At 49.5% G+C, this 23,243-nt stretch overlaps 7 protein-coding genes across 7 annotated transcripts; 3 read left to right on the top strand and 4 right to left on the bottom strand.

Moving 5' to 3' along the window:
• Positions 1–145: 145 nt before the first annotated feature.
• Positions 146–8,819, bottom strand: K444DRAFT_671000 (citrinin polyketide synthase; the record flags this gene model as incomplete). Its single annotated transcript, XM_024887697.1, has 3 exons — positions 146–734; positions 1,311–8,114; positions 8,175–8,819. The coding sequence occupies 3 exons, from the start codon at positions 8,817–8,819 to the stop codon at positions 255–257; spliced, it is 7,929 nt and encodes a 2,642-aa protein (XP_024726275.1). The 3' UTR covers positions 146–254.
• A 1,238-nt stretch (positions 8,820–10,057) lies between these two features.
• K444DRAFT_622932 (Clavaminate synthase-like protein) lies at positions 10,058–11,494 on the top strand. The gene has a single exon (XM_024882198.1). The coding sequence runs from the start codon at positions 10,407–10,409 to the stop codon at positions 11,403–11,405; it is 999 nt and encodes a 332-aa protein (XP_024726274.1). The 5' UTR covers positions 10,058–10,406; the 3' UTR covers positions 11,406–11,494.
• A 341-nt stretch (positions 11,495–11,835) lies between these two features.
• Positions 11,836–12,477, bottom strand: K444DRAFT_648989 (cupin domain-containing protein; the record flags this gene model as incomplete). The annotated part of the gene is made up of 2 exons (XM_024885527.1): positions 11,836–12,171; positions 12,253–12,477. The coding sequence occupies 2 exons, from the start codon at positions 12,475–12,477 to the stop codon at positions 11,836–11,838; spliced, it is 561 nt and encodes a 186-aa protein (XP_024726273.1).
• A 587-nt stretch (positions 12,478–13,064) lies between these two features.
• On the top strand, positions 13,065–14,894 carry K444DRAFT_622930 (dehydrogenase). Its single transcript, XM_024882197.1, has one exon. It carries the CDS (start codon positions 13,120–13,122, stop codon positions 14,596–14,598), a length of 1,479 nt encoding a protein of 492 aa, XP_024726272.1. The 5' UTR covers positions 13,065–13,119; the 3' UTR covers positions 14,599–14,894.
• A 115-nt stretch (positions 14,895–15,009) lies between these two features.
• Positions 15,010–15,676, bottom strand: K444DRAFT_638861 (uncharacterized protein; the record flags this gene model as incomplete). The annotated part of the gene is made up of 2 exons (XM_024884311.1): positions 15,010–15,433; positions 15,573–15,676. The coding sequence occupies 2 exons, from the start codon at positions 15,674–15,676 to the stop codon at positions 15,010–15,012; spliced, it is 528 nt and encodes a 175-aa protein (XP_024726271.1).
• Positions 15,677–17,340: 1,664 nt separating this feature from the next.
• On the top strand, positions 17,341–19,999 carry K444DRAFT_549608 (uncharacterized protein; the record flags this gene model as incomplete). The annotated part of the gene is made up of 2 exons (XM_024876472.1): positions 17,341–18,187; positions 18,246–19,999. 2 exons carry the CDS (start codon positions 17,341–17,343, stop codon positions 19,997–19,999), a joined length of 2,601 nt encoding a protein of 866 aa, XP_024726270.1.
• A 189-nt stretch (positions 20,000–20,188) lies between these two features.
• K444DRAFT_657971 (uncharacterized protein) lies at positions 20,189–21,393 on the bottom strand (the record flags this gene model as incomplete). Its single annotated transcript, XM_024886205.1, has 4 exons — positions 21,211–21,393; positions 21,088–21,156; positions 20,672–21,026; positions 20,189–20,603 (listed from the first exon to the last, which is right to left on the bottom strand). The coding sequence occupies exons 1-4, from the start codon at positions 21,239–21,241 to the stop codon at positions 20,189–20,191; spliced, it is 870 nt and encodes a 289-aa protein (XP_024726269.1). The 5' UTR covers positions 21,242–21,393.
• Positions 21,394–23,243: the final 1,850 nt, after the last annotated feature.

Genomic DNA, 23,243 nt, shown 5'->3' with positions numbered 1-23,243 from the left:
TCAAGAATCCTTGCCAAGCTTGATTGTTGTTATGTAGGTATTCATGGGTGTTGATTGGTTGTCGGAGTTGAGTAAGAGCAGCGGGAACCTCGAAATTCACTTGCAGTAACAACTCTGTTGAAACGAAAAGAACTTTGTAGATTGACTGAGGGAAAGTCCTCCAGATATACATGAAATACCTAGCTAGGTAGGTATTGGGTGCCGAGGAGCATTGCCCTGCTCTTCAACAACGGTGCAAGCAACGCACCCTTAGCTCATTTCAGAACTCCAGCCTTGCGCCATTCCTCAATATATTTTGTCACCAGATCCGGAGTTATGACTCCCCTTGATCTCAACGTGTGCGAACGTTCCCTGCTCTTGGCAGTATCCAGCACCAAGTCACCACATGACATCCTCAAGAAATGCTCATCAAAGAATTCCACCACCTGTTTTGCCGGATTTTCTGTCGTCGGGGCCTTGGAGTCGCGCACACGTTTGACCCAGTCGTGGAACGGGATAATGTGTGCATAGGGTACGCCAAGCGCATCAGCGAGCACGCGTATCATGTCGTTGTAGGATTGTCGAGAAGGGTTTTCAATGTGGTAGATTGGGTACGCCGCGGCGCCAAGGCGCGTTTGCTTGTCGTCGTTGTTGTTTTCCAGTAGTAGTTCACCAAGCGTCGCGGCGACGGTGTCGACAGGACACCAGGTCAGGTGCCCGCGCAGGTCAGGCAGCGCGTTCAGTGTCTGGCTCGACTTGATGAGAAAGACGAGGCAGGCTTGGCAGTAATACCTAATTTCTGGTATCGATAGGTATCGATGCCAGAATCGTAAGGTATCGATACTATCGATTCCGTATCGATTCCTATCGATTCCCGGAACCCAATTCCCCCCTTTAATTGCAATTGACTTTAGAACCACTTCCCTTATAAGAAAGCTTTTGGTAGCGCAAATATTCTACTTAATTTAGGCTTTCTATTTAGCTACTTATCTTATAGTTTAGACTAAAACTCGTCTCAATGCGGCTATTTTAAGCAAAAAATAGCTTTTGAGATTTTCGTGAGGCTCGCTTATAATAAGCGTTCCGATAAGAGATACGAATACGATACTAAATTTTCCGAATACGAGAGCTTTTTTAAATTAAAATAATATTAGCTTTTATTAATAATATTAAGTAATTCCTTTAATAGAAAGACTAGAAAATAAAGAAATTATATATAAATATATTATTATATAAATTAAATAATAAATGGAAGAGATAATTTAAGGCTAAGTATCGATTCGGTATCAATACCTTATCGATACCAAAAGTATTTTTGCCAAGCCTGAGACGAGGTGCTCGTTGCCGTTCCAGTATCCGCTGCGTGTCGATCCTGCAATCTGGTTGATGCGGACGGCCGAGGGCGTAAATGCCTGTGGGAACATGTATAGTGTTGAGTCGAGCATGCGTTCGCACACGAGCTTCGCGTAGCCGTAGCTAGACGGCACGACGGATTCGACGGGCATGCGCTCTTCCGGGACCAGAGTCTTGCCCGTCAGGATTGGGTACATGCCGACGACGCCGATCGAGGATATGAATTGGAAGGCGAATTTGAAGGGCGCAGGGCGTCGCATCGCTGCATCGCGCGCCAGGTCGATGAGGTTCCGCATGACTCTGAATTGGCCTTCGTAGCTGCGGACACCGCGGTTGATGCTCATGGGCCAGGCGTTGTGGACGATGTCTGTGGCCGAGTCGACGAGGGCTGCGTACGCAGCGGTGGATAGGCCGAGTCGGTCCTTGCTTGCATCGGTTTCAATCACTTGTAATTTGGAGTTTGCGGTTGCATCGAGCGATATGCCCTTTGCGCCGAAGGCCTTTTCTTGACGTGCAAAGCCTTCTGACTGACTTGTACGGTTGAAACAGACTACCCTAGTGACGTCTGGCCGTCCTGCACAATGTGCGACTAAGTGAGCGCCCAAACTTCCCGTTGCACCCGTGATGAGTACGCATCTACCTGCTGGAGAGTCGTGGCCGGCTGGTAACCTCGAACTCCGCCGAAAAGAAAAATTTGCCGTAAAATCGCGCACATAGGAATCAATGACCACTGCTTGCTCTGCTACATCAACTGTCATTATGGAATCGGGTCGTGGTGGGGGAGGGGTGCGGTCATACGCTGGATCAGAAGCCATAGCGAAAATCAGATTCTGAATCTTTGCTTCGGGGCGGCGCCCATCTGTCCAGTCGACGTGGCCAAAGCCGACAGACCTCAGTATCTTTTCCCAGTGTTGTGGGCTCTGCAGAGCGTGTTGTCGCCCGTCTTCAAACAACCACCACCCTTCGACCAACCCAAAGATGACATCGGCCCAAAGCAGTTGCGAGGTCAGCTCGTGGTATATGATGCAACCATCCGGTCGTAACATCTTGTGGATGTTTGACAGCGAGACGGACAGGTCACGAGTCGCATGAATGACATTGGAGCCGAGGACGATGTGCTGGGTGTTGAGCAGCTTCACATCCGGCTGCTTTTCGATATCGACCGTCTTGAATTTCATGAAGGGGTGTTCCTTGAACCTCGATCGCGCTGTGGCCGTGAAGAAGGAGCTGACATCGGTCATGGTGTATTCAACCGGTATGCCCAGACGAGCCAATGCAGGGACTACCTTCATAGTCGTACCTCCGGTACCTGCCCCAACTTCTAGAACTCGAAGGGGTCCAGCATCTTTGGGCCATGTGTTGCCAATCTCCTCGATGAATACCTCGAGCTGTTGCAGGATTGTGCTGCTCAAGGTTGATGTGGCGTATAGTTTTGTTAGAAGAGCGCGACCTTCGGCGGAGCCGAACAGCAATGGCAGTGCATCCGCCTTCCCAGCGAGGCATTTTCCAAATGCTCTACCGGTTATTCTCATAAGCTGGAGTTCTGCATCTTGTGCAGGTCTGTCGCGAAGAAGATTCTCCAGCATAGTCTCGGTGTCGTTGCTAGGACAAGCAACGGATGTGCGAGTGATTTCCTCGCCGTTGATCTCAATCAAGCCAGCGTTCTTCTCCAAAGCTCCGTACATGTAGTCGACAACCTTTTTGTGTCTTGGAAGATGTTGGATGCGCTCGAGCTTTGTGCCGGCTGCTGCAGTTCGGATTGGACATCCGAGATCTTCAAAGGCATTGCAGAAGATTGCGATCGATAACTCATTCGACCTCGGCATGAACTCGGCGCAGTAGGTTTCGAACTTGTTTTTGACAATAAAATCGTCACTGGCCTCTTTGATGCTGCGGAAGGCGTCCAAGACAGTGGCCGAGTTGAGTGGCACTTCCTTTTTGGAAGACACGTCTCCATTACTGTCGGGATGTCCATTTACCCCATTTACCTGAGGTGAATCTTCTTGCAGTTCTTCGTCCTCACTGTCGTCGATTTCGCTCTCGGACTCATCTTTCTCGTCTTGTATGCCGGCGTCGCCACGAACGTCCCGGATGTATTTGACAAGACTGGCAAAATCGGTAAGATCTAGCATCTGCTCCGCATCCAAGCTCACCTTGAAAACGTCCTCAGCATCTCGTATCAGCTCCATGCTCAAGAGTGAATCAAGACCGAGGTCAATGAGATTAGAGTCGTCGTTGATACTGCTAGCTTCGATGCCAGTAAGATTCTCCAGGATGCTGCGAGTCTTGGTTGGGGTTTCCGAATCAGCCCCCCTGGAGAGCTTCTTTGCGGCCTTCTTGGTTGCTTTGACTTTCGTTGCCTTCTTTGGCTTTTCGGGCAGTGTATGCCCATTTGTCAAGGTCGGCAATGGGTTGAGCGGCTTGAAGTTGACTTGTGGTTGTTGAGAATCATATTGAGTGTGGGAAGGTATCTCGCCGTTCATCACAACAGGCTCGGATTTCTTTGTCGGAGCCTGACCACCTAGAATGCCACGCATCACGGACAACGGGACCCTGTTGTAGCTGGCACCTAGGACTACCTCCACTAGAGATCCGTTGAGGGCGTCAAACGCGAAGATATCGCTGACATACTTCTTGTCCGAGACAGGATGATGGACCGCATAGACTTCCCAATTAGTTGGGAGAGACTCGTGCGTCCGAATTTTGGGTGATCGGAGCCAACGATCAATGGTTTCGCACATGAAGATTCCTCGCTCGGTAACGGTGGCATTGTCTGTCATCAGGTTGACGTACATGCCTGCTGTCTGTCCGAGGCCATCAAACAAGAGATAATCGAGCCAAGTCTTGCCGTAGTGAGTTTTGACCACCTTTGCCGCCGATTCATTCTTGTGTCCAACTAGTTTCTTCACAAATTGATAGTCATCCGTATAGTCAATGACCTCTGAGAAAGCTCTGTAAATGTTGGCGGTGCCCTGCATCACATTCTCAACATCCCTAGCTTCAAGGAGTTCGACACAGCGCATCCTGCTACTAAGACGTTCCAGAGTTTCGAACTCGGCGAGGTACCGAGGATCAGTTGCTGAACTGAAGGAGCAAAATCCCGAGGTGCAGCGTGTTGCCTTAGACCCGGACTGGTTCGTCGCATTGACTTTCCACTCCCAGACAAGCCCATTATCGTCTTGTGCCTCAAAGTCAAGCCAATACTGCTTAGAGTGGTCCAATAAGAGCGGCCTGTGATGTACGATGCCATTGATCTGCAGTTGATAGCTCAAGTCTTTGAATTCTTCTCGAAGATTCATCAAGGCATCAATCACCATGTCCATCTGGATGGAGCTGGGCCACACAGCTGCGACGCCTGCACAGATATGGCCATTGACGTGTCGTTGAAATGTTTCGTGCGTCGTGTTGATCTTGAACCGTAAAGAGCGCTGATTTTCATCGAGATAGCCCGCGAAAGTTGTGAACCCTTTTGGCGGGTCAATGATTGGAGCGGCGGCCTTTTCGACCGTGATAGTCTCGGGCTTCGGTGGCTTCTTTGTTTCCAACCAGTGCCGTGACTTCTCGAATTGGTAAGGGGGAAGGATGACTGGCGTGTACTGGTGTGTTTGGGAGCGGTGATGCGGCCAAAAAGTGACGTTCAGCTGTTCTTTCCAAAGTTTCGCAGTTGTGTCGACGAGCAGTTCGAAGGAGTTGTCCGTGGTAATATTCACAGCATGGAATGATGAACTTGAAGAACCTGACGAGTTAAGGGCTCGACTAGCCATGGTCGTGATCGTAGAATTGGAGCCAGCTTCCAGCCAAATGGCGGCAGGGAATTCTTTGGTCAGTCTTTGAACTGCGTGGTCAAAGTACACAGGATTCCTCATGTGATATGCGACATAACCTGAATCTGGCTTCTCGGCCGTCCTGCCCTCAGTGGCCCTTTCAAATCGTATCGTAGGGTCGTTGAATCTGATACCCTTTCCGAGACTCTGCAGCTCGTCATGTAAGTTGTCGACAAGCACAGAGTGGAAGGCGTTGGTGATATTCAGTCTCTTCGATCGCATGTTCGAGAAACTAGGATCCCGCTTCGCGATAGCTTCAGCCAGCTCGATTGCCTTTGTTGTCCCAGCTAGTGTAAAGCTTCGATGACCATTGTAGCATGCGATAGAAGGATCGCTGCCGTTTCCGCTCTTCGCTAGCAGGTCCTTTACACTCGCAAGCTCTGCATCCACAGCCATCATGGCTCCGGAGTCATTGCCCCATTTCTTCTGAATCAAGCGAGCTCGGCCAGCGACCATCTTGATCACATCTTGGAGCGAGACAGCACCGAAGACGCACGAAGCAGTCAGCTCCCCAAAACTGTATCCTACAACAGCAGCAACCTCAACTCCGCAAGCTATCCAAGCCTGGGCGCAAGAGTATTGCATTGCGAAGAGTGCAAGCTGGAGATTGACCAGGTCAGATATGGAAGTCCTTTGGAAAATGTGCGGATAAATGCTTGGGAAACCCAATGAAACACAGGTGGCATCGCATTGGTCCAGAAAGCCGCGAAATATTGCCGCGTTTTCGTAGACCTTTTGGTCCAAACCGATGTAAGTGGAGATTTGGCCGCCAAAGCATAGAATAACGGGCTTTCGGGATGCAATTGCAGACGATGCCATGGCCGTACCGCCCTTCTCGAACGCTGTGAGTTTGGACTCTAAGTCGGACGAAGAGTTGGCTTTGAAGATCGAAACTTGTGGAAGGTCACGGTTGGTCTGGAAGGCCAACTGGAAGGACAAATTGCGCACTGACAAGTCTTTCTTCGAAGAAGAATGCCGTTGAATCCAGGCCCGAAATTTTGCAGCATACCTTTGGATGCTTTTGTCATCAAGTCCAGGAATCCAGAATGGGAATGTTTTGCCTTTCAACAATTCACGGCCATCCGGCCCAGAAGCAGGCGGCTCCGTGACCACCAGCGAAGAGTTGGACCCTGAAGCTCCATAATTGTTGATGAGAGCAATCCGCGTTTCGGGTTTCCACGGGGTCAAACGGGTCGGAATTTCGATGTTGTCCTGTGGTGTTGCTTTGATAGCCGGGTTGATGGAACGAAAGCTTGCCTGTGGAGGAATCACCCCTTCGTGCATCATCAACAGTACCTTGAGAAGTGAGCACACGCCAGAAGCACCTTCGGTGTGACCAAACAATCCCTTGACAGACGATAGGGATAACGCATCAGTGCGTTGGGACCCTCCCAAGATCCTGCAGATAGCCTCGTACTCTGCTGGGTCACCAACTGGCGTACCTGTGCCATGCGCCTCGACTACCGACACCCTTGTCGGATCGATACGGGCCTGTTTGGTAATATCCCGGAATAGGGTAGCCAATGAATCACCATTAGGCACCGTGATTGTCGTTGACCCGATATTCTGGTAAACCTTGGAACCCGCGATGACGCCGTACACCTGATCGCCGTCTGTGATGGCGGTAGACAACTTCTTCAAGAAGACAAGACCAATTCCATCACTTCTGCAGTAGCCATCAGCGTTGGCGTCGAATGGCTTGCACTGCCCTGTAGGACTGAGGAATTGCGCGCCCGACAGATTCTCGTACCACTCCACGCTTGATAAGAGATTACTTCCACCAGCAAGAGCAGCAGTAACTTCGCCACTAAGGATGGAACGACAAGCATAATGGATTGCCACGCAGGAAGACGAGCATGCAGTATCGAGGGTAAGGATAGGGCCAGTCCAACCGAAGTGATGGCTAATCTTGCCGGCACACATGCTCTTTAGGCTGCCTGTAGCTGTGCAGGCATTGGGCGCGTAACAGTTGACGCTACTTGCATAGTCGACGTGTCCAGGTCCCAGGAAGCAGGCAATGTGTTTATTGTAGTCCGGCTTCGAGAAGTAGCCAGCCTGCTCCAGGGCCTGATATGCAGCATGCAATAGTAATCGATGTTGCGGCTCCGTGTTCAAAATTTCCCGAGGCCCCTTCTTGAAGAATTTATGATCGAAAACGTCATAATCCTTGATCAGATTACCGTACCACTTGGTCTTGGTGTACGGCTCCCTCCAAGGCGTCTCGAATTGGAATCGGCCGGTGCCCCGAGGCAATTCCTGATGCTGGGATTGTCCAGCAACCAAAATCTCCCAGAACTCGTCCGTGTCTTCACCGCCCGGAACGTTGCAGGCCATGCCAATGACGGCAACTCTTTCGTCGTTCGGGTCATCAACAATAGGTAGCTGCTGTGGCTTCGCCGACCCATTCGCTAATGTCGGGACTGTTGTTCCATTGACAGAGGGTGTGATGACCGACCGAAATAGCTGCTTGGGCAGTTCGGAACTAGATAGATCCAAGTCCAAGACATGGGTCAATTTTGAGCCCAATCTGCGCACCAATGCAGGCGGCACGCAACGCTCCGGCCCAAAACAGGTCACTGACTTTATTCTTTCGGCCGAGTCGGAATCATAAGCGTTGGCGATGGTTTTATGCCATTGAGACAGGTCGACAAGGATCGCACGCAGCGCTATTGTATGTAGGTTTCCATCGCTTTCGGTGATGTATTGACCCCCAGTAATTGAGCGGCTTGGTAATACCATTTTGGATGGATGAGGAAATTGAAACTGGGCATGTTGATCACAGTATTGTACCAGCTCCAGGAGGGTGCTCTCGTGCCCGTCCCAGTGGAATCGTCCACGCATGGAGACTTCGGCAACGTAAAGACCGGATGACCTGAGTTGTTGCATATGATTTAGGGCTGTCGATTTGGACGTCGTGATAGTGGAGCGTTTCTCGTCAACCGCAACCGAAACATATGCCTGATAAAGCTTTTGATCAGATTGTGCTCATATAGATCGTCTTGAGGGCGTTTGACTTACCTCTGGAATGGCTTTCAACGTATCGAGCATCAAGTTGTGTAACTCGGTGGATTTCCAGAATACCGAGAAAGACAAGGCTCTTTCCTCAGGATTCCGTGACAGGTCTTCTGCATCTCCCACAGCTCCGACAAGCATCGCAAGTCTGATTGCAACAGCGCCATACTTTTCAACGTCAGAAAGAGTCGACGACGAGGAAATTGCAAAGGCGCTCAGAGTGCCTAAAGAGAGGCCAAGTGTCTCCAGAGATTTCTTTGCTGCCGCGGGAAGCTCTTGGTCGTCGTCCAAGTCGGGAAAAGCTGAGTGTAAGAAGTCCAGATATGAAATCACATGGTCGGTCACTACCAACGGAGCCAGAAGGACGTTCGGAAAGGGTACTGTCGATGGTGGGACATGACCTGTCTTCAGCCATTCGTTCAGGTCCTGTAAAAGCTTTCCACCATCATATTGCTTCAATATCGCAACACTGCTGGAGACGGCGTTCCATTCGGTAGGTAATGTAGCTATCGCATTCAGAGCCCATTGACCACGACTGTTCTTGACCAGTCTAGAGCGCAAAGTGTTGAAGGAACCGAGGTCGAAGCTCATTGCCTGAGGACCAAATATCAAGGCCAAGATGGCAGACTGTGATAGCGATTGCGGCGCCATTGTTCCGGACGGCGGTCAAACGAACGCGAGAAAGGATTTGAGTTGGGTATAGAACCGGCGTGGAACCTTAGAATCTGATGAAGGAGGAAGGATATTGCTGGACCAGGCAGTTACAACACAAGACTGCATCAAGCGTGATCAGAGAGCGTGTTGAAGTGGCGTGGTTGCTTCTGCTTCCGACTCCAAGACTTTATTCTGGCTTCCATGTCGACTATAGAAATATACCATCTAGCTTACAGAGGAGAGAACCTGAGTAAAGCCGAATCGATCAAACTGTGGTCATCACGATAGATAACATCGTTTCTCCAAATCTCCGAGCATTATTTGCTCCATGTTCGGGCCCTACATATTCTCACCTACCAACCCGGGTATCTCCTCAGTAGGTCAGCTTTCGTGTTCGGGACAACGTTAAAGTCCTAACGAGCCTGCGCCCGTAAGTCTGTGCTTTTCAGGCCTGAAACCCCCGAAGGAACTTTAAACTTTCTCAATTCCCGGGATTTTGTTTCTAAATTCAAAGCACAAAGATATCAAGCAAATTCTTCGCAGAAAACTATATTTTACAAGGTTCTATTAAGTTCTTGCGTACTACTTAATATTAAACTGCGACTTTTGAAGAAGGAGCAAAAATTAGGCGAAAAAACGAGCCTGGAAACCACAGACTTACGGGCGCAGGCTCGTAAGGCTTCGAAGTTCGATACGGATGCGCCGGTCAGTTTTCTTCTGGGCAGCAAGTATAATGCACGGATGATTGTCAGATTCTAGAAGCTTTGTGTGCTGCGTTGAAGGCAACTTTTATCCGAAACAAAAGCCCGGCTCGATGATGAGGCGCCAGAACCTTAAGGTTACTTAATAATTAAACTGCCGAGTTTCTCAGCCTGCATGCAGCCATACTCCTCCCGGAAGAACGACTATTGCTTGGCGCAGCCTGAACTCGCATCTCAGAATCTGACACCATGACCGCTATCGCTGTGGTCGCCATGGAGCCCCAGTGGATCGAGGACGATGCTGTGCGACTGCTCGTTCAAACTCTAGAAAAAAACACGTTGACGATGGCAAAACTGCTAAGGCGACGGGCGAAAAAATCCTTCCATTTTGATTTGCTGTGCAACCGAGCATTTTTGCTAGCGAACCCCACTAAAACTATTCCCCCGTCGCCTTCGTACAGCGTGTACTCCATAATGGTCTGAATCCTACGGGCTCATCAAATCAGCCGATACTCGTGAGCGGCGCAAGCTTCTGGATCTCGCTTGCAACGCGCGAAACTTCTTTGCGCTTCAATAATACTGTGTCAGGAAAGCCACGGTGATCACTTCTAAGCTTTTATTTCACTTCTTTTCCCCCGAGGAAACGCTGCGCCTAAAGGGGCATGGATTTCACCCAAGCACCTCTCAACATGGATGGAAGTGATTATCAACAGTCGAAGTCAGCTAATCAGTTGCACAGACAAACACCGTGATGTCTGCAATAACAGGACCTCTGCGGGTGTGGTCGTTCATCAAGATCGCGGCCCCGTATAGCTCCAAGACTCCCAGGTTGCATCCAATTCACACCCCATTGCATTTCACCTGTCGATAAAACTTGTGCACAATGCCTGCTGCCAGTGCCACCACATCCTCCTTCTACCTCCCCGATATCAACATCGCCCCTTGGCTCGAAGACCCTGGCAGCCCATCTGGCCAACATGTCGTCAATGAAGTTCGCAGAGCCTGCACATCAACTGGCTTCTTCCAACTGACTGGCCACGGCTTCCCCCCTGCCGTTATAAAGGATATCTTCGCCGCGGCGGCCAAGTTCTTCGCCCTTCCAAAAGAAATCAAACAAGACCTCAACTTCACCAAAAACGCCGGTTTCCGCGGATATGAGCTAGTTGGTGCCCAAGTCTACGAGACCGACGTCCTGCCCGATCTCAAAGAGGGCTTCCTCGCAGGCATCGACTTGCCGCGTGACGATGTGCGTGTGCAGAACAAGCGCTTCTTCGCGGGACAGAACGTCTGGCCATCGCCCGACGTGCTCCCTTACTCGGAGTTTCGCACACCAGTAGAGACTTACTACAAGAGCATCATGCAGCTGTGCTGGACGGTCATGGACCTCATCGCCTCGACGCTGCCCTACGGACCCAACGTCTTCGACGAGTGGAAGGCTCATGAGCCAGCGTGCCCCCTGCGGCTCCTGCACTACCCACCCACCCCGAAGCATGTCGCTGGCAAGACCAGGCAACTCGGCAGCAGCGCACACACGGACTTTGGCGGTGTCACGCTGCTCCTACAGGACTCGCACGACGGCTTGGAAATCCTCGACCGGGAAACGCGTTCTTGGGTACCTGTGCCGCCGAAGCCTGGTGCTTTCGTGATCAACGTAGCTGATATGATGACAATGATTACCGGTGGGGAGTACAAGAGCAGTATGCACCGGGTCATCAACCAGAATGAGACAGATCGGTATAGTGTTGTATTCTTCATGGATGGCAATGTGGATTACAAGTTGAGAAGGTTGGATAAGATTGGTCAGCCAGTAGGCGAGGATGAGGAACTTATAACCGTGGAGGAGTACATGCTTGGGAAGAGGAACACGACTTATGTCAAGTAGGATTGCCCCATGCTCAAAGCACGATTTAATTATGTACCTTGTCGACTTGAACTGAGGATCAGAATTTCTCTTTGAGTTATTTGCTGCCCTGATAATCCTCGATGGAACGTGAATGGCAAAGAGCCAGAAAGACTTCACATATCGAACGGCCGCAGTTCCACGACATTTCAATACCTCGTACCCTTTGTACTCGTTACAAACCACCAATCCAATCAACTGAGAGAAGCAAAGGCGTAGTCTGTCTGTCTATCAACGCGAGATCATTGAAGATGCGAGATCCAATGCAGAAGTTACAAAAGTTTAAACAATCCTTGCTCTCTAACTGAATAGGCCCTTCTGTGAATGAATGGATGTATTCAATTCTGGATTTTACACGACTTTGCGAAGATAAGAACTGAAGAATCGATTCCACGGGTTTGTGAATCGTTGGCTACTTAGAACCCTCCTGGTACTCTCCCGAATGTTGCCCCATTTCATGCTTAAGGAGTTTACCATTAATATGGGTAGGAGTAACATCCAGTAGCACCCATAAAGTGCGACAAGGCCGAGTGGTGGATGGATTGCGGACTTTGTGAGACGGACCGCGCACAAGAGTAGTGTCCCCTGGGAGCAAGACCTTCGACTCGCCGCCATCAAGGCTAAGCTCGAACTCCCCTTCCACGACGATGACAAACGCGAAAAGTGCTGCGCGATGCCAATCGGATCCACCTTCGGGTGCGAAATCCGTCATGCGAAAAGCCACGCCGTTGGGTACGTGTAAGCCTGGCTGAAGAAAACTTGTCAATAATGGCTGTACGCTGCGTCTTGGAACAGCCGGTACACCAAAAAAAGAGGGGGTATTCGTTACCTGGTTCGCAGCAGAGTACTTGATATCTGCATCGTCGTTCATGTTGACGGGGACCTGGTTTGCCTGAAAAAGGTCAAACCGAGCCACTCTTCCGTCTCCCATGGTTGCTTCGAAGTCCCCCTGATCGGCTTTGGTGAAAACACCCTTTCCATTGGCGTCAACGGAGGTCGTAAATCGCGTTGCGGGGCGCAGCCCAAAGTGCGTGATAGGCTCTTTACTCGCCATGATGCTCAAGTGAAACTGCAATATGTAGAAAGAAGGCTTTCGGATTGATGCAACTTAAAGTCATAGACCTGACACAGGCGAACTTTGCGTGGAGATGGTATATATGCCATAGAGAGCCGTTAAGAAATCAGCCATCCCACCGCAACACTGGAACGGATATCATGGGTACCACCTGTGGACCCTGCTATGCAAAGAGGAATCGGCACTATGCAACACTTGCCTTAGTGCTGACACAAAGATGCAGGTAGTTATTTGTCCATGTACCGTTCGCAAGGGCATATTAAAACTCCGCTCGAATTAAGCATGCAGCCGGAGTTAAAGAATTGCCGTTAGCGAGCAACCTCGTCAATGTAGTGTAGGCGTTATTACATAGAGTTTCCTGATGCTAACAACGCTGACATTCGGGGTTAACAGCGGCTTCGGGACTTTTGATTTTCATGTCCTTTAATTCCGTTGGCCAGGCTACTTTTATCCAAAGACTTTAGAACTGATGGCCTGATTGTATTTATGTTGACGTCTGGACCAGGATAGGTAATACATTACAACAAACCAAGTAAATCTTGCCGCTCTGGCTTCGTTCCCAGATCACTTTCACCGTACTTCCATAGGTCGATCGAAAGAGCAAGGAATCCAGCAGCCACAATGGGAGCACCAAAGACCATCATTTGCGAATACTCCTCGTCAGACCCGACCAAGGACTTTGAAGTTCACAATCCAGCTACAGGCGCCGTAATCGCAACCGTACGCGCCGGTGACAAGAGCACCTTGGACAAGGCTGTTCAGGTCGCCCACGTCGCCTTCAAAGAATGGAAAAAGACGCCACTCACACGGCGCTCGCAGCTTCTCTTCCAGTGCGCCGACGCGGTCGAAAAGCATGTTGATGAGCTCGCCGAACTGTTGTGCTCAGAGAATGGCAAGCTCGTTTCCGATGCGCGCATGGTGGACGTCAACTTTGTCAGCGCCGTTTATCGATACTTTGGCTCGCTCGTCGACAAGCTCCCGGGCGAGTTCTACGACTCGGGCTCCGTGTACCGCTCCGTGACCCGCGAGCCGCACGGCGTGTGCGGCGGCATCCTGCCCTTCAACTGGCCGCCCATCCACACGGCCGGCAAGAGCGCGCCCTGCATTGCCATGGGCAACACCATCATCATCAAGCCCGGCGAGCAGGCGCCGCTGACCTCGATGCACATCATCGACATCCTCAACACGGTGCTGCCGCGGGGCGTGGTGCAGTACGTGCCGGGGCTCGGGCCGGAGGTGCCCCAGGCGCTGACGGCCCACCCGCTGGTGAAGATGGTGTCAATCACCGGGTCCACGAGCGCGGGCGCTGCCGTGGTGAGGACGGCGGCGGCTCTCGTCAAGCCGACCGTGCTCGAGCTCGGCGGCAAGAACGCTCTGGTCGTGTTCCCCGACGCCGACCTACATCGCGCCGCGCGAGACGCGCTCGAAGGCGCGTTCTTCAACAAGGGCGAGGCGTGTACGGCGACATCGCGGCTGCTCATCCATCGCGACGTGCACGACGCGTTTGTGGCCAAGCTCGCCGCGGCGGTGCGGCAGCTGCGCGCCGGCAACGGCATGAAGAAAGGCACGCACCTGGGGCCGTGCATCACCCAGGCCCAGAAGGACCGCGTGATGGAGTATATCCGCATCGGCGAGGAGGAAGGTGCCACGATTGCAGCACAGGGGAAGCTCCCAGACGATCCGGAGGAGAAGGACGGCTACTTTGTCCCGCCGACCCTGTTTACCAACGTCACGCGCGCCATGCGCATTGCGCAGGAGGAGATCTTTGGCCCGGTCGTGACGGTATGCAAGTTTGACAGCGAGGAGGAGGCAGTCTCCATCATCAATGAAGTGCGATGGGGGCTGACCTGTGCCATTTACTCTGGCAACCAGGAGCTCGCGCTCCGCATGTGCAGACAGGTCGATGTGGGCATGACATTTATCAACAACTACTTCCGCAACACCCTTGGGATCCCGTTTGGAGGCGTGAAAGAGACGGGCTACGGGAGGGAGCACTGCATCGAGGCAATGAAGGACTGGTCGACGGCAAAGGTGATCCAGATGCCGTCCGGGCTGGCTCCGGTCCCATCGTGGCCTCCGGTCAATGAGCTGTTGCCATAAATGGTCGTGATGGTTTCTTGATTACAGTGCACGGGTAGATAGGTTTGATTTGAAGTTCGGCTTCAACGGCGCGATCCGGGCGTGCATCTGTAGATTGTACTCAACGTACTTAAGTACCAAACGAGACTATTAAGTATAGAACCGGCCAGCCTCTAATAAGGCACTTGCCAAATACAAAGTCAGTATAATACAACAGAGATCTCCAAGCAAGACTTTGTTAGCTGCCATAGACGGGATTCTCCTCTTTAGGTTAGCTCAGCTGCAGAGGCATACTTGCCTTAGATAATAGAAAGAAGGCTTAGAACTCCCAGAATTAGCATAATAGCTAGTTGATTAATGAATTTGTTGCTGTAAGTACAAGAATCCCCCAACAACCAACTTGTCACTTTAAGCACGGCGATCAAGAGTAACTTAAAGCTTCCTTAGCTTGTGGGCCTTGCATCTGCAAGCAACAGACCGCCCTTGTCTAGTGCTAGCAGCGAGTGCTCTTTGCACAAGGATCCTCAACATTGTGATAACCCTTTGGCGCTTCAATCTGAGCTTCTGCAGCACCAACCTCAGCCCCTCCAGCATCATGGCGTAATTCTGCAATATCACCTCCTGCTCGTTGTGGACAAATTCCAAGCTTCGAAGCATCTTGAACAGCCCCTCTCGTGCTAGCGTCTGTGCCAGCTGGGACTCCTTCCCTTGAGACAGTATCTGCAGCAAAGATTCACATGCCGTTGATGCTCGCTCGCGCAGATCCAAGACCGCCGGGACCAGAGACATGACCTCTTGAGCAGCGCGCTGGATAATATTGAATTCGGAGTTCTTAGCTGCAATGTCGCGGTTAAAGCTGCGTATAAAGTCTGAAAGGAGAAAATGTTAGATTAATGGCTTTGTGGATAGAACTGGAGTAGTGGGAAGGAAAGATGTTCTTCGTACTTATATAGCGAATAGCCTCTGGATTTGCGATGATTAGTCTCTGCACATACATTGCGTCGGTGCAGCCGAGAGGGTCTCTTATATTTTCGCAGAGAGTGTGGGCGCAAATTCTTGCGCCATGAATCTTGCAGGCGATAGGTTCGACAAGGCACATTACGTCAAAAGCTGAAAAGAAGCTCAGGATAGTGAGCAGACTTATTTATCGGAAAGTAAACCGATTCAAATCGGATGAAGTAATAAGTATAAGAAAAGCTGTCTTGGATCAAGTAGAGCGGTGCCTCGCGGCCTTTATAGTATTCTAACTCTATTACCTTAGCACTACCTCGTCTGGAAACGTGGTTAACGAAGGTGGTAATACCCTCAAGAAGATGATGGTCTTGATCATCCTGATCATTCTCCTTCATTGCTAACCGAATGCGGCATTAAACCATCCCGAGGTCATCGAAGACCCACTTGAAATGACCACCAAATGACTACCGACGGGACCCTTCAAAGAGACCATCCATCCAAAAAAGATGTATTCAAAGGACAGGAATATGTAAAACAATTACCTCCCCCCTGAGGTATCGATTGGGGCAGGGCCGGGGCATTAGCGACTTGTAATTTGCTATCTAAGCTCTTTAGAAATCTCAAGTTAAATTTTTTAATATAAGTATAAGCAAGTATATTATAACCCTTGTATTATAATAACATGGTTCCTAATTTATAATAAAAAGATTCCCTAAAATACTATTTTAATTTAAGGGAATTTATATACTAATTAATTAAGTTCTAGTTTTTAAGCCTTATAAGGCCCTATAAATTATAGGCTTATAGGGCTCTTATATCTGGTTTTAGGAACTTATTTGCTAAATTTCTAGGCTTTCTTAAGCTTATCTTTAGGCTACAAAATGTAAAAAGTTTATATTTGAAGAGCCCTTAATTAGAGCTATAGGGAAATGAAACTAGTATTAAATTATATTAAATCCTTATAAAGTTGAATTAAATTAAAGAAAAAGCCAGAGTTTTAGTGTTCCGGTCCGAGCGCCTCCACTTTGGTTGGGTCAACACCCCTATCGATACCGCGGGGGCGGCCCGGGGGTCGTTTTACTTTTTCACCAAAAACGATTTGTCATTGCGGCTGAAATTTGCGATCGCCCGGTCGCATCGTCCGTAACAACAACCACCTGCCTACCGAATGTCCTCAAGAGATGGGTCGGACTTCAAACTCGAGTGCCTACTTTGAGAAGTGGATGATCGAGTAAAGCAGGAAGGAAGACTCGACGGACGCGATATCGACAAGAAGGCTGAAGCCGAGCCTTGCACGGAGATCGAGGAAGAGAACATACGTCCTATAACACTGCGAGGAGTGCATACATGCCTGCTGTACACGTCTCGAGACCCTACTTCGTATTTGGACAGAAAACCGCCTCCGTGCGGAAGGCTCCATCACCTGTCCAAGAGCAAACATCACCCATCCTACTCCAACCCTCGGGCATTCTCCGGCACTATAGCAGTAACATTTTGACAGGATTCGTTGTTTTTTGTTCGATCAGACCTCAAGATGGATACCCCTAATGCTGGAGTATCGTCATATCCGGAGGTGTCTGGTGCATTACTGCCGGAGAATCCGCCTAGTGAGAGGATTGACTTTTCATGAGGCTCAAAACTAACCTTTGAATAGACGAAGAACCTCGAAGTCAGTCAAACATGGTACAGCATGTCAATTCCTCGGAAACTGCACAAGCTTCTCTGCCCCATCCTGAGTCAGGATCGGATTCAATCTCAGAATCCAGCACAACTTCTCTTCCCCAAGTTGACCACAGACCATCTCCAGTGATGACAACGAGAAGAGCTCATACTATCGGTCCGCCTATAGAGTCTCAATGGCTAGCAACCTCTGGTCCGCCTCACTTGCCAGAAACCGCTGGACTTGATTCGACACACACACCATCTTCAGTACTACTGGTGTCGCCCATCACTGTTGGGAGAAGCCACGAGGAAGATCAGATTACGCAGACCTTCGATGACATTATTGAGAAAGCAAGTAGATTCTGCGATCACTTGAAAAATGGAAAGCTAAGTAAGCGTTCCCGATGGAACAGCGGGGTCGTCAATATTCTGGACTTCGGCGGGTCAACCGACCGTCAACTGTACGAGTTTGTGGATGAAAAAACGGAGCCACCTGATGATGAGGCCGTTCTTAGAAGCATCCCTGAAGATGTCACACAGCGCCTGATAATAATCGAGGATCTCTATTCACGGATCATTGCCCTCCTCGTTGCTAAGTTCGGAGTCACCCCGGAGTTCTTTGAGGAACATCTGTTAAATTCTGGCTACGCCGGCGCACAATATGACGATTCCAGCTCACAGTCGTGGAGTACATCTTTCTTGAATAAATCTTACGTTTCTATGAAATGGTTCCGTCCAGCTTGGAGATTACCTGTGGCTCCATTCTCGAAGCATGACTTGGAAGATTTGTTGGACTTGGAAGTCTCCAGTCTGAATTTCCCTGGTGGGAAATCAAATGAGACGAGGACCATTCAAGCAGAAACGAACATTTTTCGCTCACAATGGGATCTTTGGACTGATTCAAAAACAACTACCCGTGCGAGGCGAATTTGCGGGTGGGAGGAACGAGCTTCTATTTGGAAGGGCAAGGCACCAAACGGCAAATGCGATCTCGGTATTCCATCCAACTTGAATGAAGCCTCCCTAAAATCACATTTACTGACCTTTCCAAGTGATTTTGTTGCTAGACCCGTTACCCACCTTGAAGAGAACATCGCATCGAACGGTGCTCGAAGCTACAACTTTATCAAGTAGCCAGGCTTCTTCGAACGAAGGGACAGGCTCTCGAGAATCTGGTAGTCACCGCTCATTTACTGACCCGGAAAGTGGACAAAGCGAATTTTCCGGTGCTTCGCAATCTCTACATTCAGCATCTCTGAGGTCAAGGAGACGCCCTGAAATGAAGCGCTGGTTCAGTCTTGTCCCTCAATGGTTACTGCAACTGGCAGTGAAGGATCAGAGAGCCAGACCCGAAGAAGTGATCATCGATCGTGAACTTCCCTCACAGCCAGTTATTGAGCAGATTGGCCCAAGAGTCCACCTTGATTTCGGCCTGGAAGAAGCGTTGCAATCGCCAATACTTCTCACAAAATTACGAAATCAACTATTCGAGACAAAATCTACCCTGAGCAACTTCAATGACTACCTTGACAATGGAGAACATGAGCACGATGCCCAATTTGGCACCTTGAGTCCTCTCTTTGGGATAGTTCGCAAAGACCTGCTTGGATTTGTGAAGCTATTGCACAACATTCTGGACAGCATAAACTCTGAGATCTTGGACGATGCGAAGATGGAAGACCGGCTCACGATATGGAGACAAATAATAACCAGGGCTGAGCTTGAGCTACCAGAAATAAGGGCCTCAATGGTGGAGTTCTTCATGTTCCTCCCACAAGCTGGAAGAATCAACCCAACTACGAAAGCGAACTCTGAAGAGACTTTTGTCGATAAAGAATTTCAAGAATGCTTGACAGAGATTGACCGGACTCTGGAAAGGCTTCAGACCGTATCCAGGTCCCTGACTTCCAACATGGCCCTGCTCGACAGCCGAAGATCAATAGCTGAGGCTCAGAATGTCACACGACTGACCGAGCTAGCCTTCTTGTTCATCCCTCTGACGTTTGCGGCTACTCTGCTTGGGATGCAAATCGATCAATTCGAGAACCGGGTGCCTTTATCCACATTCATCCTTCTGGGTGTATTATTCACTGGACTCTCTTACGGTGTCAGGTTGACAATCAGAAGCTTCTGGTTTCGGATGATCGTGGAGAGGTCGAAAGAGAGCATCAAAATCTATGCGGATCGCCAGCAACAGCCGGTTCAGAGAGGCTACGTCCCTACCTCTATGTTCTTGCGATGGTTGCTGCAGTCATCTTGGATGTGGGCCAAGTCCGCCGTCGCTGGCTTTGGGATTTCCGTTTGGGCAGTGATAAGGTTGCTATGGAGGCTGTTGATGATATCTACCATCAGACCATTCACGACGATTGGTCTCACGTGTGTATTGCCGTTGACAATTCTTTGGACCCGAGACTTGGACTACGAGATCCAGGTGTTCTTTACAATTGCACTTTTTCTCTCGGTTTCAATGGTGGTCTTCATCATATTCTGGTGGTATGCCGGCCCCAAAGAGCAAGAGACATTTCCCAGACTGTTCAAAAAAGAGTTTGACAGGTTTGTAAAAGGAAATTCAACGATGTTCCCATTGATTATTTGGGTAGGAAGTGCTTGTATCTTCCTAGCGCTGATTATCATCCTCTGGAGAGGGCCAACTTCATCCGGTATCAAGGCCTTTTTCACTATTGCTTTAGTTTTAAGCATTGTTCTAGGTCTCATTTGTTTCGCCATTTATAAACTAGTAGGGAATGTTATAAGTTATGCTCAAAGCGGTGGCGGGGGGGGATCTGAGAGTGAAGATTCCTCTTGATTCTTTTCCAGCCAGCCGAGCGCAGCTTGGGTATCTTGATTCGGTTCATCTAGTCTAATCAGATCACAACAGCAAATTTTATTAGCTATTTCAGTCTCGTACCAAACATCCTGGTAGTGCAAAACGGTCATAGCTCTTCCGTACATGCCTGAGAGGTCCTCGTATTTCTTTCGCCAGGACTCTCTTGTCTTATTCTTGCAATGGTTCGCTCTCGGGGTGATTTGGTGTCCTCGTCTTAAACATACCCGACAGCACCTCGATCGACCGAATCATAATCCACACGCCAACTGCAACAACTATATAAGCGCATGCTCCTACCCATCCAAGTATCATCGCAGCGGTCCCCACTTTTGCTTTCGCAGTTCCATACGACAACGCCTCTACCATTGTTGACCCAGTAGCGCTTGCGACGTGTTGAACGAAGATGGAGATAACGGAGAACAACGAGGCAGCTAGCACAATTGCAAGCACTAGGTAACTGATTGGGCGAGATGGAAACGGCTTGACCTCCTTCTCATCGCTAGCCACGTCCTCTTCCTCATGCCAGCCGGGGAAGGTGGCCAGAAGAAGAGTCGCCACGAAAGCGAAGGGGATAGCAGTTAATCTGAGATGGTCGACTTGAGTCTTAATACCTGTGCATGTGGAAGTAAGATGGGGAGGGTATAGACTTACAGTAGTCCAGGAAATAGCACCGCATCTTTGAACCGCCCCCCAATCCAGATCAGATTTAACGGGTCGTGTTCGCCACTTGCTGGGCCACCATATAATTTTATCAAGTTCGAGAGCGTGAGTGCGTCATGCGCACATAACCACTGGGAGGTCACTTGCGAGATGCAGATTCCAAGGTAGCTCACTCGGACTTCCAACTGGCTGTGAGTCGACGCGATTGTGGAGAAGGTGGTGCTGATGTTCGGATTCAGTTGAATATTGGATGGTGGAGGCTTAGTAGCTGAGGGGAGGTAGGAAAGTGAGAGTATATAGATGTTGGGAAGGTTGTTGGATGTTGTGCATCCGGCTGTGTTGATTGCTAATACTGCAAGTAAGTGCTGTTCACAACACCAAAATCGCCCAGGTAGAGGGCGCATTACATTGTAGTGCAATTCCAACTGTCAAACAAATCATGAGGACATGGTGGTAGCCAAGGAAAGGCACAAATTCTGTGTAGGTTAGTGATTGGCAGAGAAGCATTGGACAAGGCTGCATTCACGTACTCATCCAAGTTGGGGCAGGATCGTTATCCATGATTCCAAAGGACGATCAGACGATAGTGGGGACAGTAGTGAAATGGTCGTCAGGGGTTTCAGATAGTTGAGATGAGCGAGGCTTGGGCTACCAGGTGTCGCACTTCGTGGATAACGGTTTGCAGGGACTTGGACCCAGTATATAATCTACAGCTGTGCTGCGTATTATGTATCACAGAGCTCCAATCGCGAAAGAAGATAACGTGAAGTTGATGTGGCTTGGTGCATTGCATATGCCACGTGGAATCGAGACTTGCTTTTGACTTCCATTTCCCCTTTATGAGGAGAGCCTATTGGCCGTTAACCCGGGAAAAACTAAAACGACGCCCCCCTTCTGGTCACGTAGCGAGGGTCATGTGACCTCCAAACGTTGTGAGGTGAAATTCGCTTGAGCCTCAGGCACACATTTCGCTTAATTATGGCGCTAAGGAGTATTTAGCCTTGCTCCCAAGCTTCTACGAGCTTCACGCTTCTCTTCTAGAAAGAATCAGAGTTCTAGAAATCTCTCCCGTATTTCGTAACGTGTGTTTTAATCTGGTACTTGGTTCACTTCTGCCTATTTCTTCTGAGGATCTTCAACGTCCACAGTTCGCATATATATTACCCCGCTCTCCTCTGTTCTTAGAAATCAACTAACCTTCACTCTTTAATTGCTCGTCTCACCTGTACATCTGCAATCCCACGCTGTGGAAACCCATTCTTCTCTATGTTACTCCTTGTTTAATATCCCCTTTATAGTAGCTATTTCATTAACTAAGGTAGTTCCTAAATATATTAAGGCTATAAATTCTATTAATTTCTTACAAAGTAAATTAAACTTAAAGAGAAGGTAAGGTTTTTAGTATTCCCACCCAAGCACCTCTACTTTGGGTTAGTAGGTTAGTCTGGTCCCCAATCGACACCTTTGGTTGGGGGTTATTACTTTTTTCCCTCAGAAAGTGGGGTCCTGGCCGCACCTTGTATCCGGTCACGTGCCAATTCAGTCACGATTGTCAGAAATCCAATAGCAAACCTTTTCACTAGTGAGGCGTCCAGTCAGCGTACAAGCTGGGCGATATGCTAGGTTCTGAGCAGCTGAAATCCATGGCACCAGCGTTGCGGGCAGTCGATCGTATTTCGATCCTTCTGTGGGTTATTTTCATGTCACGTATAAAGCTTCGAACAGCTTTAATTCGAGAACCCAGCTTCTTTTACCCTCTCAAATCACACGCGACCTCTGAAAACATCACATGAAACTTTGTAGTTAATGATATTATTGTCTATGGCTTCTCCCACGCGTTTCGAGGTGTTACTGACCGCTATCCTACGCCTGTGCTGGGCACATAGCCTTGTGTCATACTCTAGTGCCCAGATTATTCTTCCGAGACAAATAACAATTAGCGATGGACCTTCCATAGCGACTCTCCTTTGCAATCCAGCGCATTCTTATCCAGAATGCCAGAGTTGTGTAGGCGGTACAGCGTGGGGGACCACGTCTGGTTGCGGAGTATCAGCAGCGGCTTCAAGTACCACTCCAAGCACAACAACCTCTACTCCAGTGACAATCTCTACTCCAGTGACAACCTCTATTCCAGTGACAACTTCTACTCCAGTGGCTACTCCTGCTCCACCAACCCCTACCACTCCCAGCGACCCATCAAGCACAAGCTCAGGCTCAAGCTCAAGCACACCTAACCAAGTTGTCGTCACAACCACTCAGCTCAAAATATCTAGTTTCACAAGCATGATTGTACCTTTAGTGTCACCGCTGAGTACCACTACAAAGGCAACTGGATCAGAGAGTATCTCAACCCCGTCCTCAACACACATTACCTCCCCCAAAACACCATTCACCGGTCAAGCGCTGCTCGTGGGAACATGCACGATTCCAATATACACAGCGCTTGTATTGAGCGGAGGTGCAATTCTAGAAGCGCCCATTATCGGTTGCGCCGATAATCGACCAGACTGTTGCCCGTCTCTGAGCACATCTTCGAACGTTATTTCAACAATACCGCCTACAA

The sequence above is a fragment of the Hyaloscypha bicolor genome (genome assembly GCF_002865645.1).
Source record: "Hyaloscypha bicolor E unplaced genomic scaffold K444scaffold_191, whole genome shotgun sequence".
NCBI classification, from domain to species: Eukaryota; Fungi; Ascomycota; class Leotiomycetes; order Helotiales; family Hyaloscyphaceae; genus Hyaloscypha; species Hyaloscypha bicolor.
The sequence above is the reverse complement of the archived record's forward strand: the minus strand, read 5'-3'. Positions and strand labels throughout refer to the sequence as shown.